This window comes from Scyliorhinus canicula, chromosome 2 (genome assembly GCF_902713615.1).
Source record: "Scyliorhinus canicula chromosome 2, sScyCan1.1, whole genome shotgun sequence".
Taxonomy (NCBI): Eukaryota; Metazoa; Chordata; class Chondrichthyes; order Carcharhiniformes; family Scyliorhinidae; genus Scyliorhinus; species Scyliorhinus canicula.
The window spans coordinates 184,835,574-184,853,852 of record NC_052147.1 but is presented as its reverse complement, the minus strand read 5'-3'; the positions used below and the strand labels follow the sequence as shown (position 1 = coordinate 184,853,852).

The 18,279-nt window shown below is 44.9% G+C and overlaps 1 protein-coding gene across 1 annotated transcript in view; it reads left to right on the top strand.

The window, feature by feature from the left end:
- The window catches only part of LOC119961822 (collagen alpha-1(II) chain-like), a 223,418-nt gene that overhangs the window by 150,593 nt on the left and 54,546 nt on the right, over positions 1 to 18,279 (top strand). The window contains exons 27-34 of the mRNA XM_038789189.1: positions 2,204 to 2,257; positions 3,366 to 3,410; positions 3,498 to 3,596; positions 3,711 to 3,818; positions 4,926 to 4,979; positions 5,076 to 5,129; positions 6,589 to 6,642; positions 10,924 to 10,977. Coding sequence (XP_038645117.1) covers positions 2,204 to 2,257; positions 3,366 to 3,410; positions 3,498 to 3,596; positions 3,711 to 3,818; positions 4,926 to 4,979; positions 5,076 to 5,129; positions 6,589 to 6,642; positions 10,924 to 10,977 — 522 coding nt within the window. The remainder of the gene's footprint in view (positions 1 to 2,203; positions 2,258 to 3,365; positions 3,411 to 3,497; positions 3,597 to 3,710; positions 3,819 to 4,925; positions 4,980 to 5,075; positions 5,130 to 6,588; positions 6,643 to 10,923; positions 10,978 to 18,279) is intronic.

The window sequence follows — 18,279 nt, the reverse complement described above, 5'->3', positions numbered from 1 at the left end:
GGAAGGTAGACCACAGTTATAGGTTGGGGTGCAAGGGTGTGGTGATTGTCCCTTTAAGAGCAACACAGCAGAGTCAGGGTCACGCAACCTTTGTGACTGATTGCGACTCGCAGAATCACCCCAATGGGTTCTCTGAGGCAGAGATGTTTTGTGAGCTAGCTACAGCCTTGAGTCTGCTGCTTTCTTATTAATAACACCTTTTGTGTTTCTAATGATGTCTATGAAAGTGCATCTTTACATCTGGCAATGAGGATAAATTATCCTGACACTGCCTCTGACCCAACACTTGTGAGTATTTGTTTTAAGTTGGAAAACACCAGCATTCACCTTGAATTCCTCTTGTTAGACGAATAGACTAATTTGACTCCACTACAGAGGAATGGGCATAGTGGCCGGGACTCTCCGAAATCCAGGCCCAGTGTTGACAGCGGCGTCCAAACCGGCGTGAGCGACTCGGCGTCAATGGGCCTCCAGGCCCAGGCATTCAACTCTTCCTCGGGGACTAGTATGGAATCAGAGTGATGTCCACTGCTCCAGCGCTCGAAAGCCGGAGCGCCATGGCCGGCGTGAGTCCGCGCATGCGCGTGGGTTGCAGTCCGCGCCACCCCCCTGGCAATAGGGCGGAGCCCTACAGGGGCCCTGCGCGGAGGAACATAGCCCCCCACTCCCCCCGGAATTAGCCCGCCCGCCGATTGGTAGGCCCCAATTGCGCGCCTGGCCACTGTGGCGACCCCCCCCCCCCCCCCCCCCCCCCCCGGTAGTCGGATTCCCCATGCCTCACCCACCAGGACGGCCTCCACAGCCAGAACTCCTAAATGCCACTCGGTAGGACCATACATAACCGACGTGGCGGGATTTGGCGGAACATGGTGGGCACTCGGCCCGTCTAGGCGCGGAGAATCGCTGGGGTGCCTCTTTCAATGGCCTCCGGCTGGCACGTCCCGGTTGCCGGAGAATCGGCGGCCCGGCGTCGGAGCGGTGTGGCACGATTCTCCGACTCGGCGCGGGATCAAAGAATCCCGGCAATATGTTGTGCACCTTGGGTATTATTTCTAAGCAAACAAAATAGAAAAGGAGACGAAACACAAAGCACTTCTCCTGAGTGTTTGCAGAACTCAGATCTATAAGCTTATTTGCAGTTTCCATTGTGCAGCCAAGCACATGTTGTGCTGCGAGTGTTTAAGAGCAGGACCTGCATGTTCCAAAATGGCAAGTCTGGTGTCAAATCAGCATTAGAGCTGACTGACATTGGGCTATATTCACTATGCCTGCTAGTTACTTCTAGTTACGCACTTACCCTTCCTAACATGGTCATCGTCACAAGTCGCACTGGACGGTGGCAAAATTGGAACTGTAATCACCGTTATCACCTCTGGGCTCCCCTGGTGATGAAACCAACGGTGCCACTTCAACAAATTTTGGCTTTATTGCCAGGATTGGACTTGTGCAATGATAAGGTAGGAAGCTAATAGAATACATTTTGAAATGCAATGCTATCCTGTCACATGACTCAAAAAAACAAGTCTAATCAGGTTTACAAGTTCAGTGGTAGCACATTCACCTGTGCACAAGAAGATTGAAGGATCAAACTCCGCTCCAGAAATTCTGAGCATAAACTCCAGGTTCCATTTCGCTGTAATATTGAGGTAGTGCTGCAAGAACCTTCATTCAGGTCATCCATTAAACTGAGACCCAGTTGCCCTAAGGATGAATGGAAAAGATCCTATGGCATTATCTGAAGGGGAGAAGAGTGTGCTCTGCCCAATATTTATCCCTCAACTAACTTTGCTCAATTGGATGATCCGGTCATTTTTCATTGCTGTTTGTACACCTTGGCTGGGTGCAAGCTGGTCGCATAATTCCCTTTATTACAGCAGTGATTACACGTCTGAACATAGGAGCATAGGAATAAGTGTGGATCATCATCCCTTGAGTCTGTTGTGCCATGCAATTAGCTCAGGGCTAACATCCACTTTACCTGCCAACTTGGTTCGTAACGCTTAGTATATTTGCTGTGCCAAAACTTATCAATCAGTTTTGAAATTTAGAAACTTAAGAATTTTATTGGCTGCAAAATGCTTTAGGTTGCCTAATTAAGTCAGGAAAAAATGACTAAATTGGGATGTATAAGCAAGTCCTACTTTATAATCAATTTTCCTGAATGTGTCGATTTAATTATCATCCTTCATTTGTCATACATTAGGGTCTGGGTGGTAATACAGGTCCTCCTGGTGAAAATGGCAAACCCGGTGAGCCGGTAAGATGTTTAATTTTATTAACACAAACATCAATCTTTACACATTTATCCAGTCTAGTTCACAGCAATGTGGTATAGAGAAGTGCAATAACCTATTTAGTCAGGATAAAATCACCAGGATCAGTGCAAAATGTGTCATCAGACAGTCAGAACAATAGCCCTTTCAAGAGCTCCTGATTCACAAATTTAAATGAGATGAACCAACAAGTAATAAAAGTACTAATAGGATTATGTTGCCTTCAATTCCTAAGCTAAACTGTCCTGTTATGGTCTGTAATTTGGACCCTCACTCATTACCTTACTGCACACTGTGGAGAAGGGTTGCCACTTTAATATTACTTTTCATTAATGTTCATGGCTCAGACTAAGTACATATCTAGCAACTGAGCATCAATGGGCTTTTTGGGCCATTTGCAGCAACAGAACTCTACTAATATAATCTCTAAACTCATGGCCTAACTCACTTCATAGTCCTCTGTCATAAAGTATCATAATGTCTCCATGGTGCCATAGTGAACAATGAGGCAATTTTTCTGTCACTACCACAACTTAGCCGTTTGCAGGAAGCCTCAACTCTTTAACATTGCTGCTCGTCACACCTTCTGATGAAGTTCGGCAGGAGGTGAAACTTGACCCTCTGAATCCATATCTTGAGATGACATCCAGGTTTAGAACAAAATGTGTCAAAGTCTTGACAATATGGGTGCTCATTGTTCAGGAGAATTTAATGATAGAACTTGGATATTAGACAAGTTGTCATGTGTGGAATAATCTACTAGTTTGATCAGGAGTTAAACTTCCTTGGGGGCTTCTTTGATTTGTCACCGAAAGGTTGATGGAAATCCCGTTTACACACACAAACCAAATAATCATTAATTTCCACCTACATCTTGCGGCATAGAAGGGAACCAATAATGAAATGCAAGACTTGCAGGATATGCCACACCAACAGTGATCCAAGGTAAATCTCTGTGGAACCAATGAAATAGGAGTTAGGGATAATTTAGACAAAAGAACAGTCAGTCAACTGCTCTGCCCTAACACTTTATGTTCAGTGATTGCCCCTTTTAATAGCAGCAAGTCATTTTGACAATTTCTTTTCTGCTAGGGACCCCATGGTGAAATTGGTTCCCCAGGTGCAACTGGTCCAAAAGTAAGTTCAACATTAGCTTGGCTTCAAAAATGAATGCAAGTTTTTTAAAGATTTGGTGTTATTTAATATTTCATCTTTGAAATCTAGGGAGAGGCTGGTCCGGCAGGTGAGGTCGGACACATGGGTTCTTCAGGGCCTACAGGCCCACGCGGCCTTCCAGGTGACAGTGGATTAGAAGGAGCTAAAGTATGTAACATTCCAGTTTTCTTTAATTAAATAAATTATATATATATATATATATATAAACACAAGAAAAGCCATTACTTAAGTTTTGTTGTTGCTTCCTCTTTGAATGTACAGGGGTCTCCTGGGCCTCCAGGTCTTCCTGGCTCAATGGGCTCTTCAGGAATGCAAGGTATGCCAGGTGAAAAAGGTAGTCCAGGTGGCAAAGGTCCTAAAGGTGAAAGAGTTAGTATGGCTTTTCTTTCTATTTTTCCTTTTCATTTCTATTGAATATAATGGGGGTGATTCTCCACCACGTTGCGCCTGGCGCAAATCCTGCTATCTGGGGAATAGTGGGAGAGCCCCAAAATGGGATTTGTGCCAGGCGCTGAACATTACGCGATGCTCCTGGCCCACTGAAGCTGACGGAATCGAGTTCATGCCCTCGCTGGACATGAACCAGATTAGCATATTTAAATCACAATTTAAATATGCTGGGACAGTTTGAAGTCGGATTCTCATGGCTCCCAGTATTCTCCCTCCCCACCCCAGTCGGTGCAGCATGAAGCCGACAGGAATCGTTACTGGTCTCCACCATTGGAAACCAAACATGATGACTGCGCTGGGGGTTCACTTGAGGACATCAGAGCCCTGGGTGGTTGGGGACATAGCAAGACGGTGCCATGGCACTGCCCCCTGCCACCCTGGAAGTGCCGCTCAGTGTTGACACTGTCAGGGTGGCAGGGGGAAGTGCATGAAACGGGAGGGATCTAAAAGGGATGGAGCCTGAAAGGAGGCATTAAAGGGATGCGGCATGAAGGGGGGCATAAGGGGAGCATTGTGCAATCCCATAGCGGGGTGTTGCTCACCTATGGGATGGTGATGTGGGGGGGAGCGCTGATAATGCCGAGAAGGAGTCTGACATGAGACCGACTGGGAAGACCCCAATGCCCCGATGCCATCAATCCTTGGTGTTGGAGGGTTGGGGGAAGGGTGGTTGATGCTGATGAGGATGGTGGGCGGGGCCATTGAAACCCCGTGTTGGCGAGTCTTTGGGGGCGAGCCTTTATTGACACTTTATGATCCGTGTGCCCTTTAAAAAAGGCTCCTTGATCTATGTGAAGCCGGGCTTGCTGGTGTGTTTCTGCCCTGCCCATCTCAGTGCCAGTGCAAAATTCACCTCCCTTCCAAAAACATTTGGGTGGATTGTGATACGGATCACATCCAGCCACCTGGTAAAAATCACACCTAATTTCCCACCAGATACCTCACTTATAAATTGTTTCTACAATATGAAATATTTTCAGTAGTTATTCAGCTTTGCATCTAATCAGTCTGCATTTTCTGTGACAGGGGGAGGTTGGTCCCAGTGGCCCTGATGGTACACCAGGCAAAGATGGTGCCGCAGTAAGCACACAATATTTTTGCTATATTTGTTAACCATTTTGTTTCATTATATACAATCTGTGCTTAAAATATTTACTATTTTCTGGTCTCACGCAGGGACAGCAAGGAACTATGGGTCTACCAGGTCAACCAGGAGGTCTAGGAGGACGGGTAATTTTACATTTTCATGAACTTTAGATGTTTATCATCTAAGAAAGATTGGTTGTCATTTAGCGTCAATAAATAACAGAAAGCTTCAACAGAATGGGTCAGATTTTGCTGAAAGAAGTAACAGCACATGAACACATTATTACTAAACAATCGGTTGGCAACCTATGGCAAGGATGAGAAGCCCTGTAACTTTCAAGTAATAGTCCATCATTAGCGTGCAGAAATGATACCCTGCATTTAACCGCCTCACAATTTTCATGAAGTTGCTGTATTTGCTCCTTAATTCATCACAGACAGTTAAGTCAAGTAATTCATAGCATAAGTTCCTTTTGACCTTGATATTTGTTAATTACTGACAATCAGGGCAGCATGGTGGTGCAGTGGTCTCACGGCGCTGAGGACCCGGGGTCAATCCCGGCCCCAGGTCATTGTCCGTGTGGAGTTTGCACATTCTCCCCGTGTCTGCTGGGTCTCTGCCCCACAATCCAAAGATATGCAGGGTAGGTGGATTGGCCATGCTAAATTGCCCCTTAAGTGGAAAAAGTTTTTTTAAAATTACAATCAACCCATCTTGTCCAGAAAGAAATCAACCAGAAGTGTCGAGTTTCATTTCCTTAGATTGTGAATTGTTGTGGGAGATTTTGAAAATGTCAAATTTGTCTCTTGTTTATATTTCTTTATTCTCTTACTGCATCCAAATTGGCATTGAATTCACCCACTTTAGCATGCACTCTTCCTCAGTCCTTCCTTTTTATTCCTTAATACTTAAATTCACGGTTATTAGTGATGGACAACAAATGCTGGCCTCGCCAGCGAAGCCTCCATCCTGTGAAAGAATGTTTTATTTAACTCATTGGTTAAGAAGATATGTTTCTCCTATTTCTCATTAAGGTCTCAGATACCTTTTTGCAGCCACTATCCCATTATCTGCTTGTGCTTCCATCAAACCTGTTTGCAAAATTGTTTCTTTAAGTTCAGTAAGCACGAACAAGCCAAATTAACTGGATTTGCTGCCAAATGCTGGACTCCAGCAAAACCTGGCCTAATATGTCTGAAATGTTCCTGTCAAGTAAAATTAATAGATGAATTTAGCAGCATGTGAAATTTAATTTCAACGTCTGTAAAGTCCATGCAAGTGGATTGGCCACCCACTGTAGATCCCAGTGTATATATGACGTCAATGAATCGGACAATTGGACAAGGTGAATAACCATCAGTTGATCCACTATTGTCTGTTCTGCATTGCCATATCAAATTGCATTTTTATAAATGGGTTTATTTGATATTTCTATTGGTCCTCACTAGAGAAAGCTGTCCATTCATCTGACAGTTTACAAATTAAGGCTTGAATCACACCCTATTCACACCCATAATGCTGATTTCCATTTTGATGCTCTGTTATCAGCGTGAAAGATCAATTGGTAAAACTTTTTATTATTCATTCATTTTCTGATCTTAGGGCGAGTCTGGTCCTGCTGGTCCGCCTGGCCCTGTTGGTTCTCGCGGCCTTCCTGTAAGTAAACAATACCTGAGATTGAATGGAATGAGCGTTTCTGCAGTTAGAAACAGAGAAATGTAATTTATTACTGTAGAAATATTTCAAGATAATTGAGTTCCAGAACCTTTCTTAAGTTGCTCGGAAGACTGTTTGCTTGTTCATCCATCGTGGCAGAAGATGACCTTGTTTCAGGTGACTCGTCAGTCCAGTTTGAGCGTGTGAAGATTTGTTGTATGTTGAACACAGAAGTATTGTTGGTATAGGCGAGCTTGCGGCCCTGGAATTCTAGAACTCGCATTTCCAGTTGGCAATTGCGACTCTGGTCTGCTCATAGGAGGTGATGCCTTTACTGATGAGGATGCACCATATAGTGTGATTCAGTATAAGGTTCTTTCATGTCTCTGGGGAAATGTTAAACCTCATCCATGTGACGTTCAGGGAGTTCCTGAAACCCCTTTTCCATGCTTATTGGTAGCAGTGATGATGACTCCTTTCATCACTTTGCTGATGATGGTGGAGAGTAGGCTGATAGGGCGGTAAGTGGCTAGGTTGGTCTTGAGCTGTTTTTGTGTACAGGATACATCTGGGCAATTTTCTGCATTGCCGGGTAGATGCCAGTGTTGTAACTTTACTGGAACAGCTTGGCTAGGGGTGCGGCAAGTTCTGGAGCACAAGTCTTCAGTACTGTTGCCAGAAATGCATTTAAATCAGTCAGGGTACACTATAAATGTGCAATCTCCACTGTCCGATTCTCCTCTCGGGGCTCCAGGCAGCAGGTGAAAATTGATCTCACGATCAGCCCTTTGTGTAAATCAAGGAGTTTAATTTCGATCAGGTGAATTGCAGCCAGATTTCTCATTTGTTAGTCACGACCAAGCCGGGCAATAGTTTCCACATTGGCTAAATGAAGCTCTCTGAGTCGTCAGCTGAATTTTGTCAGGAGACAGTCTTCAGTGATATGAGTCATTGATTGGGGTGCATCACAGCTCCAGTCCAGGTATCCTGCAAGGTGCCCACTTGTGCAAATTTGTTGCACAAAGGCCTTGACCAGTGTAGAAACGGTTGAGGAGTAACCAATGTTGGCGTGGCAGGGTGAAGCCAGGTGGTCAGGCTGTGGGATCTGTGATGAAGAAGTGGTTTTTAATGGTGGCCTGTTGTTTCCATTTCTGCTGCCACAGGGCCTCTGCTGTTATTCATTGACATGGTGGCCTAATGGGAAGTGAACAGCAGGTGGACTGGTAAAGTCCCTGTGTAGTGGCAGGCTTGGGTTGATGTAAACCTTGTCCAGGAGCATTCTTGTTGCAATCTTTCTCCTTATGCAAAGGGGCAGAATGTTGCTCAGGACTGAGTGACAGGAGAGTTAAGCTTATTAGAGGGTACCCAAGATAATACATAGTATTGTGTTGAGCTCGGTATCTACAAGATTGTTGAAGGATGAATTGCATCATACTGGTGCATGGCAATTTGTAGTTGAGCAGACAATGGCAAAAACTGAGGTCCTTAAGGTTTGAAAATCTGCACTCCATGAAGAGCTGGCAAGTCTACTGAGGAAATAAGAACAGCAGATTCTGATAAACTCTGCTGATCTGGCAGCATCTGGGGAGAGACCGACATATGAGCCATATGATCCTTCTACAGAAAACCTTTTACGGTACTGATATAGTCAATGATATAAAGGAAAAAGAATTGTGGGCCAGGACCTAAGTAAGACTGGAACAACAAATTTTCTTTGCACCCCACAAAACACAGGTGTATCTGGGGACCATGCAGGTACCACACTGTTTATTTGCAGGAAGTGAGAGAAGTTAAAGGAGAAACTTTTGAATGAGAGAGAGAATGAGTTCAGCCAGACGGAGGAGAGTGTTGGTGGAGAGGGATTGTTCAGGTCTCTCCATAAGGAAGAAGCAGAAAGACCTCAGACCCTCCTAGTGGGGGATGGCCTAGATAGAGTGGACATGGAGAGGATGTTTCCACTTGTAGGAAAAGCTAGAACCAGAGGACACAATCTCAGACTAAAGGGACGATCCTTCAAAACAGAGATGAGGAGGAATCTCTTCAGCCAGAGGGTGGTGAATCTGTGGAACTTTTTGCCGCAGAAGACTGTGGAGGCCAAATCACTGAGTGTTTTTAAGACAGAGATAGATAGGTTCTTGATTAATAAGGGGATCAGGGGTTATGGGGAGAAGGCAGGAGAATGGGGATGAGAAAAATATCAGCCATGATTGAATGGTGGGCAGACTCGATGGGCCAAGTGGCCTAATTCTGCTCTTATGGACGTGTAGAGATATTAGATGTCTATAGTGAAGAGGATGCCATCAGGGCCAGAGAACTGGAAATGAAATTCTTGATATGATATATGGAATTAGATGAATCATAAATGTAGGTGGAAGAGACTGGACAAGGAGTGAGATGATGGAGTCAAGATAGGAAGAAAGGAGTTCTGTGGGGCAGGAACAGGCTGATAGGATGGGTCTACCAGGGCAGTCCTGTTTGTGGATTTTGGGAAGAAGGTAGAAGCGGGCTGTGCGGGGTTAGGGACCCATGAGGTTTGGAAGCTGTGGAGGGAAGATCTCCAGAGGCGATGAGGTCTGTGACAGTCCTGGAATCAACGGTTTGATCTTCGATGGTGGGTCATGGCCTAAGGAGAGATAGGAGCAAGTGTCTGAGAGTTGGCACTCAGCCTCTGTGAGGTAAAGGTCAGAATCCCAGTCAACAACAGCACCACAGGTTTCATAACAAAGACAGATTTGAACTTGAGAGAACGGAATGCAGCAAGAGACAGTTTGGAGTGAATGAGAGGGGCAGAGAAATTGAAGCGGCTGGAGTTGCACCGCCAGTTCTCAATGAAAAAATTAAAGAGCAGGTAGGAAGCTAGAGGGAAGGGTAGTAGAGAAGAAAACAGGAGGTGGGTGAAAAGGAACATTGAATGGGGAGCGGACCTCTGTCCAAAGAGCACAGAGACTAAGGCAATAGAAGAAAAGTTCAGCATCGTGCCGAGCCTGAAATAAACTTATGTGAGGGCTTAAAGAGATGACGCTGAGTCCTTTGCTAAGTAAAGAACGTTCTGTATCAGGGAGAGTGAATACATGATGAGGGCTAAAATTGAAAGAAGGGATGGGGTCAGAGGGCCAGGAGGTGTGGAGGGGCCCGGATGGGCGTTGGTATCCATAAATTGTTGGAGGCCGATTACCTTAAGTTTACTGAGGAGGGAGGAGGTTGTTTCATGTTTTGTATATTGCTGCAGTTTAGCTCAGATATTTTGTATGTTTTTCACTGTCAGCAACAATAGAGTGCTGTTCCTGTGTAGCTGAAGCTTGGGTCACCCTTATTTCCTCTCCAAAGTCTTTGAAGTGGACTGGGAACTTTCCTACAAACAATTCTGCGCCCAGCGAAGCCTAGCACAAAAAATGGGGGCCGGATAATCATGGGCAGGCCAAGCCTACAGCTGTTCAGTGGGACAGGGTATTCAGAACTGAGTAATGTTGACATGGGAGTTCTGATCTTCTTCACTGGCCAATAATTCCTGGTTAATTTTCAGCATCCTGCTGGGGCAAGCTTGCCCTGTGACCTCCCGGGTTCTCAGCATCAGAGTGAATTTGACAACATGCACCCAGTAAGCATCCCCAATGAGAAATAAAGCAAGAGGGTGGGAATTCCTAAATTATATGATGTGGTCAGGCCTATCTTTATTTCAAGTTAAACGTGTGCCCCTTTAAGAGGTTTTTGTGGTGCAGCGGGTAGCATCCCTGCCTCTAAACCAGAAGCTTGTGGTTCGCAGCCCATTCCAGAACATGATGGCCAAGGAAAGTGTCTTCATTATACAGCCAAACATATAGAGCGTCAACTTGTAAATCCTTCCAACATACGCCAATGGTGGGTAGTAAGAGTGGGAGAGATCCCTGGTCAGCTATATGATGGAAAGGAACTGGAACCTCTATGATCACAATACATAGCTCCAAGCTATAACATGCATGTAAAAGTAAATGTTGGCACAACAACTCAGATTATTTGGAGGCCTATTGCCAACAGCAAGGGATTCGATTTGATCCCCATTCTAGTTGAGGTGGAAGCAGGATCTGCCTACATTCCCTACATGTGGTGGAGATTGTGGTGCTGTGGGTCAGACCTAACTTTGGACAGAGAACTTCAAAACATGTTGGTGGCAGATTTGGGATTTATAAAGTGCAAAGTTGCAGCTGTGTCACTGATTATTGATTTTGATTGTGATATATCTGGACTATGACTAAAGAAAATTTAATTTTCAATTATTTGAATGACATACATTATTTCTTCCAGGGTGAACGAGGTGAAACTGGTCCTAAAGGCCCAAGTGGATTTCCTGGGCCTCCAGTGAGTAGACACTTAATAAAGATTCTATAGAATATTTTAAATATCATTGGCATTTACCGCGTGAAATAGCTTTTAGATTAGCTCAGGAAAATTAAATTAATGACAAATTAACTTCAGTGTAGATGAAATGCCATTGTAGATTTTGTTCGGAAGAATAAGGAGGACACGTATCCCTTGGAAAATGAGTGTCCGTGAAATAAAGGATATGGAGATACAGGGTGGAACTTACTCCCCCATCCCTCGCAGTAAGTTTTTTTGCAGGGGCTTCCAGTGCCATCGGTGTCAAGGAGTTTTTCCATTGTTCATAGATCTAAGATAGGAGCAGGAGGAGGCCTTTTGGCCCTTCAAGCCTGCTCTGCCATTTATCACTCTCATAGTTTGCCTTGTGTTGACCTTGTGTCGCCATTTTATGTATTTTCTTTTTATTTTATTTTATTTTCATGTACTAAATGATCTGTTTGAGCTGCTCACAGATAAATACTTTTCACTGTACCTCGGTACACGTAACAATAAACAAATCCAATCCAATCCAATGGCTGATCATCCAACTCAATAGCCTAATCCTGCTTTCTCCCCAAAGCCTTTGATCCCATTCTCCCCAAGTGCTATATCCAGCCGCCTCTTGAATATATTCAATGTTTTAGCATCAACTACTTCCTGTGGTAATGAATTCCACAGGCTCACCACTCTTTGAGTGAAGAAATACCTCCTCACCTCTGTCCGAAATGGTTTACCCTGAATCCTCAGACTGTGACCTCTGGTTCTGGACACACCCACCATCGGGAACATCTTCCCTGCATCCACCCTGTCTAGTCCTGTTAAAATCCCTCACACCCCATTCTTCTGAACTCCAGTGAGAACAATCCTAACTTGTCAATCTCTCCTCATGTGACAGTCCCGTCATCCCTGGAATCAGTCTGATAAACCTTCACTGCACTCGCTCAAGAGTAAGAACATCGGGCTGGATTCTCTGCATCCCGATGCCGAAATCGCGCCGGTGCCAGGGCGGAGAATCCAGTTTGACACCAAAATCAGTCCCGGTGCTGATTCGGCGATTCTCCAGGCACCGAGAAACGGCGTCAATTACCGGGGGCCATTACCAGAGGCCAGCTCTGCCATCCTCCGTCCCTGACCAGCTGAAGTCCCGACGGCTTGGAACTAACCTGGTATTGCCAGTCAGGATACTCGCGTGGCGGCTGCGGACTCAGTCCATGGCCGCCCTGATCGGGGGCGGGCCAGTCGGAGGCAAGAGGGACCTTTATAGGTGGCCGGGGAATGATTGTGCAGGGTTTGAAGGCTGGGCATGCGGCTGATCAGGGGTCTCTTTTTCGGGTCCAGCTCCGTGGTCCGAGTCTGCCGCAGAGCATGGCGTGGCCACTGGAGGCTGCCGCCGTGCCATGCGCGGCCTCTGACCCGGAAGTGCGGGGGCCCGTATCTGCAGAAAAAGCTGCAAGATTTACTGCGGGTCCCTACTGCCCCCCTGCATGGCTATGAATTCATGTCCCATGTTTCCATGATTTTCAGGAGTAAAACTCCACGGTTTTGACACAATATTCTAGGTGTGGCCTCACCAAGGCCCTGTATAATTGCAGCAACACATCCCTGCTTCTGTACTCTAAACCTCTCACAATGAAGGCCAACATACCATTAGCCTTCTTTACCGCCTGCTACACCTGCATACTTACCTTCAGTGAATGATGTACAAGGACACCCAGGTCCCGCTGCACGCTCCCCTCTCCCATTTTACAACCTTTCAGGGAGTAATCTGCCTTCCTATTTTTGCTTCCAAAGTGAATAACCTCACACTTATCCAAATTATACTGCATCTGCCATTGATTTGCCCACTCGCCCAACCTTTCCAGATGATGCTGTAGGATTCCTGCATCCTCGTCACAGTTCACCCTCCCATTCAACTTGGTATCATCTGCAAACTTTGAGATGTTACATTTTGTTCCCTCATCCAAATCATTAATATATATTGTAAATAGCTGAGGTCCCAGCACTGATCCCTGTGGCACCCCACTAGTTACTGCCTGCCAATTTGAAAAGGACCCATTAGTATCAACTGTTTGTTTCTGCTGTGCCAACCAGTTTTCTAACCACCTCAACACACTTCCCCCAATCCAATGCACTATAATTTTACACAATAATCTCATGCGGGACTTTGTCAAATGCCTTCTGAACGTTCAAATACACTACATCAACTGGCTCCCCCTTGTCAACTGTACTGGTTACATCTTCAAAGAATTCCAACAGATTTGTCAGCATGATTTCCACTTCATAAATCCATATGCAGTACGCTGCACTGAGTATCTACCGCCTCAGGAAATTGCCTGAGGTCTGCCCTGCGATGCTCCCGTTGCCGACCGACCGAATTCCCAGCGATGTAGTTCTAACATGGGCCCACCATCCGTGGTGGTTCTAACATGGTCCCACCATCCGTGATCCTCGTGTCACGCCTGCGGACTCAGTCCGGGATCGCCACAGTCAGAGGAGGGCCGGTCGGCAGGCAGGGGGGGCTTCATTCAGGACTGGGGGCTATGTGTGCGGGCGGTCTGGGATGGGCGAGCGGCCGGTGCGAAGCACTATTTCGGCGGTCCAGGTCTGTGGGCTGAGTCCGCCATGGAGCACGGCGGTGCCGCTGGAGGCCGCCGCCTTACGCGTGCGTGGCCTCTGACCCTGAAGTGCGAGGGGCCGTATCAGCAATAGAGCTGCGAGCTCTACAACAGCTGCCTGCTAGCCCCCAGCAAAACGGGGAATCTGGACCTTTGACACCTGTTTTCCTGGCATAAAAGACCACAGTTTTCCTGACAATGTGGGGACTTAGTCCCAAAAGCAGAGAAACCAGCCCCATATCTTCATAGTTTCCTTTATTAAGATTCAGTACCCTAGTCTCCGAATCAACTACTTCACTCTCCATCTTGACAAAAAAATTCCATCATGTTATGGTTGCTCATCCCCAAGGGGTCTCACACAGCCAGATTGGCAATAATTCCCTTCTCATTACACAGTACCCAGTCTAAGATAGCCTGCTCTCTAGTTGGTTCCTCCATATATTCCTTCATATATTGGTCAAGAAAACCATCCCATACACACTCCAGGAATTCCTCCTTTACTGCATTGTAGCTAATTTGATTTGCCCAATCTATGTGAAGATTGAAATCACCCATGATCACCAATATTCCCTTATTAAATGCATCACTAATTTCTTGTTTAATGCAATTTCCAACATCACCAGTACAGTTGGAGGGTCTATATATGACACCCACTAATGTTTTTTGCCCCTTGGTATTTCTCAATTCTACCCAGACAGACTCCACATTGTCAGAGCTAATATCCTTTCTCACTCTTGTGTTAATTTCCTCTTTAACCAGCAGTGCCACGCCACCACCTTTTCTTTTATGCCTGTCCTTCCTAAATACTGAATACTCTGGGACATTCAGTTTCCATCCCTGGTCACCCTACAGCCATGTCTCCGTAATCCCAATTATATTGTATCCATTTATATCTATCTGTGTGATTAGTTTATCCACTTTATTGCAAATGCTCCGTGCATTGAGGCACAGAGCCTTTAAGTTTATCTTTTTCACATGTTTGTCTTGCTCCCAATATTTTTCTTTTTTGCCCTGTTTGAATTTTGTCCTTGGTTTCTCCACCTATCACTTTTCTTATTCAATTTTCTACCTTTTATTTTTGTGCTTGCTCCCTCTTTTTCTGACTCCTTGTGTAGGTTCCCATCCCCCTGGTATATCCCTCCGCTAATGGGAAACCTGTGGCGGGCGTCGCAGTCAGTGGGAAGGGCTGGAAAAATTCAGCCACAGATACACAACACACCAAAATAAGTGATACTCGTAAAGAAAGCTATTAAAAAGCAAACAAAACACATTTCCCGATAGATAAAACCGAAGAACAGGGAAGTTATGTGAAACTTATACAGAACCTAGATTAGATGCCAATTGGAGTCCTGAGAACTGATCCAGGTTTTTATGAAAAGGATTGGGGCATAGTGTATTGGCTAGCACTGCTGCCTGCGGCACTGAGGACCCTGGTTCGATCCCGGCCCCAGGTCACTGTTCACGTGGAGTTTGCACATTCTCCCCATGTTTGCATGGGTTTCACCCCCACAACCCAAAGATGTGCAGGTTAGGTGGATTGGCCACACTAAATTTCCCCTTAATTGGAAAAAATAATTGGATACTCGAAATTTATTTTTAAAATGTTATGAAAAGGATATCCAGGCAGTGGAGGAAGTGCCAAAAAGAATGATGCCAGAAATGAGATGTTACAAATATCTCAAAAGATTGAGGCTCTTCACTTCAGAAGAAAGAATACAGAGGGGGTCCTCACATAGGACTTTAGGATTATGGAAGGGTTTGATAGGATAGGCATAAAAACTCTGTTTTTACTTGCGGATGGTTTCAGATAGAAACTAATAAATCCAATAGTAAATTCAGGGAAAAATTCTTTATCTGGGGAAAGCAACAAAAAAAACCTTGATTTTACAACACCACAGCGAAAGGTTTCCAGGCAGGGGAGATAAATAAAATGTCGTGGGCGCTATACCCATTGCCTGCCTGCCACCCACCCCCCACACCCGGTGGTGGCTAAAGGAGGAGACTGTTTGCAAATCTGGCAGGTAAGCCATAGGGTCAATGGACAGGAAAGGGGGAGGTACTAGCTTTACTGATCGCCTGTTTTGATAGGAAGCACCCTTAAAGTGGAAGGCATCTTAATATTTCTTCTCCTCCTGCCTTGTTTACCCTTGTCCCCAACGCCTCACTGTTCCCTCCCTCCCTTCCCCAGCCACTCACTGGGGTTGCCAGCCTGGCCCTGGCAATACACATCCCCCCCATTTACCTTTTATCTGGCTCCAGCAATAAATGTTGCAAAGGGCTGAATGCAGTTCCAGCAGTGGCTATTGCTCCTGGTGGTGAAGCTGCAACCAGAAAGTTGCTAGACATGTGATTGGCCTGTAACTCTTGGAGGTTGGACTTCCTCCCCAAATGGAGGAGAATATAATTAACGTTGCAATGGAAGATAAATTGCTGCAGGGCCACAGGACTGGGTGCGAGCAGGAGATATATCCCCTTCCACGTCCGTCCACAGTACCCACTTAATGGGCATAAAATTCAGCCCTTGCAGCCGGAGTTCTCCGGCCATTGGCTGGTGGGGAGGGATTCTCTGGTCCCACTGGCAGCTCACCCCCACCCGTGGGTTTCCCAGTGACGTGGGGTGGTTCCAGTGGGAATTTCCATGGACATTGGTGGGAACAAAGAATCCGGCCACCAGTGAACTACAAGCCGCCTCTCATTGCCAAGAAATACATGACTGGAAGGCTGGAGAATTCACCCCATGCATTTATATGGCCGGCAATGGGATGACCCAAAGCACTTTACAACCAACCAATTACTTTTGAAGTGTAGTTACAGTTGTAATGTATGGAAAAGAGCAGCCAGTAGTTCGGTATCTCTCATCTTTATTCATAACTATGGTTTTCTATTTAAAGGGCAAACCTAGTGAAGCTGAACTGACTATTCTGCCTACCTTTGATGCCCTTGCCATAATGGCACTCACAAAACTGCACATAGTCATCCAAATGTGGTCTGAACAATGTTTTCTTTAAATTCATCATGACTCATTTGTGCTTTAGTCTGAATTGTATGTTCCTATTTATGAATTCATTTTTGACAGAAGCAAGGCTAATCATCAGATGCACAATGGTATATTATTTATTAGCCATTAGCGAATTAAACAATTCTGGAATTCAAAATAATGAATTACGTTTCAGTTCTTAGTTGTTCCCTGGAGTCCATTAAATGACGTTACATGACATAACTTAGCTTGAAGCAAAATTGAACACTGATTTACTGTTGTGTGGTGGAAATAATAAATGAACAAAAGCAATTACCAACAGCGGTTGAATTCATTGGCCTTAAGTGTAAAACTGCAGAAGAAAATCAAAACAAAAGTAAATAGGAGAAGAATATTTCATTCCATGCACATAAGTATGAAAGCTCTTTCAAACTATTGAAGACCAACATAATGTGAAAATAACAATTATGGCTTGACAGATTAACTATCCCTTCATGATCTCCCCTTATCTGATTAATTATCAAACTGAATATAGCTTGTTAGACAGGATCTTCAATTTCTTTCACACAAATCACCAAACTGGTAATGATAAAGAAAGCACCTTAAGCAGTGCAACGCTCCTCAGTACTGCACTGGAATGCTAACCCCAATTTTTCACAAATATCGGAGTGGGATTTGAATCTATAACCTTTGAGTTAGAGGTAAGAGTGTTGCCAACTGAGCCAAAGGTATACGTATTGAAGAGGGTGCATTTAATAATAATAGAAATCAGAGAATCCCTGCAATGCAGAAGGAGGACAATTAGCACATCAATATCTGTACCAACACTGCACCTAAGTCCACACTCCGCTTAATCCCCATAACCCAACCTGCACATTCTTGGACACCAAGGGGTCATTTAGCACGGCCAATCCATGTAACGATGCACATCTTTGGACTGTGGGAGGAAACTAGAGAAAACCCGCACAGACACGGGAAAAACATACAAACTGCACACAGACAGTCATCCAAGGTTGGAATGAAACCTGGATCCCTGCCACTGTGAGATAGCAGTGCTAACCACTGTGCCATACGTTTATGGAGTAGGTGTAATTGCGCTTGAAGGGTGTAAAATGTCTGTTTAACTGTCATGATCTTAAGCCCTTTTAAAACCCTTGCTCTTTAAAATGTAAAATAAATGACTGCAGTTGTCTGTTTGTTTAAAAAAATCTCTACTACAATGCTTTGATTGACTGGCCAGCTGGTGTAGCAACAGATTGAGCAGTTCCTATAGAGTTCTTTGTTGACATATCTCTAAGGAATATCCATAATGGAAGCTTTGGTGATCTTCAAAAGTTTGACTTATTTCAACAGGGGATTCTGAGTGTACAGTTGATTGATGGCTTAAAGAGGTTGTTAAAGGATTAGGGTGTATTCATAATGAAAGCTTTGCTGATTTTCCAAAATTTTAGTTATTTCAGCAGGTGATTGATGGCTTAAGGAAGTTATTAAAGGATTAGAGGTATTAGGGAAGTATAGTGTGATCTTATAAGAGATTAACTGCAAAGGTTTAAAAGCATTGATACTTTCATGAATGGGTATTGTTTTTCACTATTCAGTCTGTATAGTTTGAGCGATGGGCATGATTCTCCCAAATTATTTCTAAGTTCATTTGTGGTGATTTTTTTCAGGGAGTTTCCCGTTGGCTCTGTCAGCGAGTTCCCCACTGCT